This window comes from Gossypium hirsutum, chromosome D04 (genome assembly GCF_007990345.1).
Source record: "Gossypium hirsutum isolate 1008001.06 chromosome D04, Gossypium_hirsutum_v2.1, whole genome shotgun sequence".
Lineage (NCBI taxonomy): Eukaryota > Viridiplantae > Streptophyta > Magnoliopsida > Malvales > Malvaceae > Gossypium > Gossypium hirsutum.
Window position 1 is genome coordinate 33,858,728 of NC_053440.1, and position 1,814 is coordinate 33,860,541.

Below are 1,814 nucleotides of genomic sequence, written 5' to 3' on the forward strand. Positions count from 1 at the left end.
AATTACTATTTTATTTTCATTAAACTAAAGTTTTTTTTCTTCAAATTGGAAAAAGCAAGCTTTGGAGTGAAACTGCATGGAAATATCCCAGTACTCTCAAGCTTCTATCCTTCTTTCTTTTGAAAATAAGGCTTCTATCTTTCATTAATTGCGGAAGACAGTGCAACATGTTGACATGTGCAAATGTCTAAACATTGGACGTGTTTGCTACCCCAGAAAGTAATGGGGAAAAAAGGGAAAAAGTTCAGTATCATTTCGGAAAATTAGTGGTTTATACATACAGCAATATTTCAATATTGAATCAAACATCATGTGATGAAGATGAAGAAATATCTTCTTTATTAGCCTCCTCAATGATCTCCTTCTGATCTGATAAGTAAGACACACAAGGGGTCGTCGTTGAAGAATTATCCTCAGAGTATGAACACGAAGAAGATGACGAAGAAGAAGTGTAGAAAGATAAAGGGGAAGAAGGAGAATTAGAGCTATTAGAACAAGAAGTAATACAATTATCAGTAGAAGAAATGGCAAGTTTTACAAGCAAATCAACGAAGGCAGCGACGATGTACCCATGGTTACCTTTGCCATTGGCTTTCAAATACCAACACAGAAGCTTTTCAAGACCTTCCCAATCTTTCAAACCCTGAGCTTCCACCATTTCTTCCATAGACTTGCTGAAATCAACAAACGGATCTCGAGACTCCATGGACAACACCACGCTCCCTTTAAAAGGTAACCCATCATCATCATCATCATCATCACTCGTGGGCTTTGTTACTTCAAGGATCGAACTACTCTCTCCAGGCTCGAAAAACAGTCTGTCGGACCTTAAACCTTTAACGACAGTCTCAACAGGATCACCTCCATATTCATCTCCACAGCCACAGGGTGGGGATTCAGAAGAGGTGGAGAACCCAGATTGGGGTGTTGTTGCACTTACCTCTGCTCTGAAAGAGAGGGTTCTGGGCTGCTGCTGACAGGAAGGCCATGACCATGAGGACGCTGCTTGTACGCTGTTGTTGTTGGAGAGAAAAGGAAGCTTCATCTTCTTCCCCATGAGCTTACTTTAGATGATGAAGATGCAGTGTGTGTTGCAAGTGTAGAGTAGAAAATCTGATGTGAATTGAAATTTGTGGGAATTAATCGGTGAATCAGACTCAGATTTTAATTGAAGGAGTAAATAGGAGTTGATTTAAATCAAATTGAGTTGCAGAGAGAGGGGGGGGGGATTGGTGGGGTATTACTCTTTTTCCTTCGTCTAATAAATTTATTATATCAGCTTTAATATTTATTGTGGCTTCAGTTCAACTCATTTATTACCATCTATAATTTAATGTTGTACATTGAATACATTAACACTAATAACTTTATATTTCAGTTTTGTTAATATTTTTGTTTGTTCACTGCCACTTATTATAATTTACTGTTCATGTGCCATTTGATTCTTTTAAAAACATTAAAATTAATTGTTGAAGAATTTATATTTAAGCAGAGGTGATTTTTTAAAAATATTTTATTTATCTTTAGAAGGTAAAGAAGAGCATCGTTTAGATTTTTTTCATCCTCATTCTCAAAGTACAATTTAGATAGATATTCGTTCAAAAAATATTTTAGACAGATATAACAGTGGTTAATTTATATGTATATGCCCATAAAAAACTAATTTGAGGAAATATGCTAAAATTTTTGAAATTTATCAATATATTGTTTTTGGAGGAAGAAAAGAAAACACGACTTATAAGGTACGTTTTCAATCACGTCAGTTGAAAATACGTTTTACAATATGTATTTTTATTAAAATTAATAATTAGTTT

General features: G+C 34.8%; 1 protein-coding gene across 1 annotated transcript; it reads right to left on the bottom strand.

Moving 5' to 3' along the window:
* Positions 1-203: 203 nt before the first annotated feature.
* On the bottom strand, positions 204-1,377 carry LOC107899425 (transcription repressor OFP15). The gene has a single exon (XM_016825133.2). It carries the CDS (start codon positions 1,055-1,057, stop codon positions 302-304), a length of 756 nt encoding a protein of 251 aa, XP_016680622.1. The 5' UTR covers positions 1,058-1,377; the 3' UTR covers positions 204-301.
* Between the last annotated feature and the right edge of the window lie 437 nt (positions 1,378-1,814).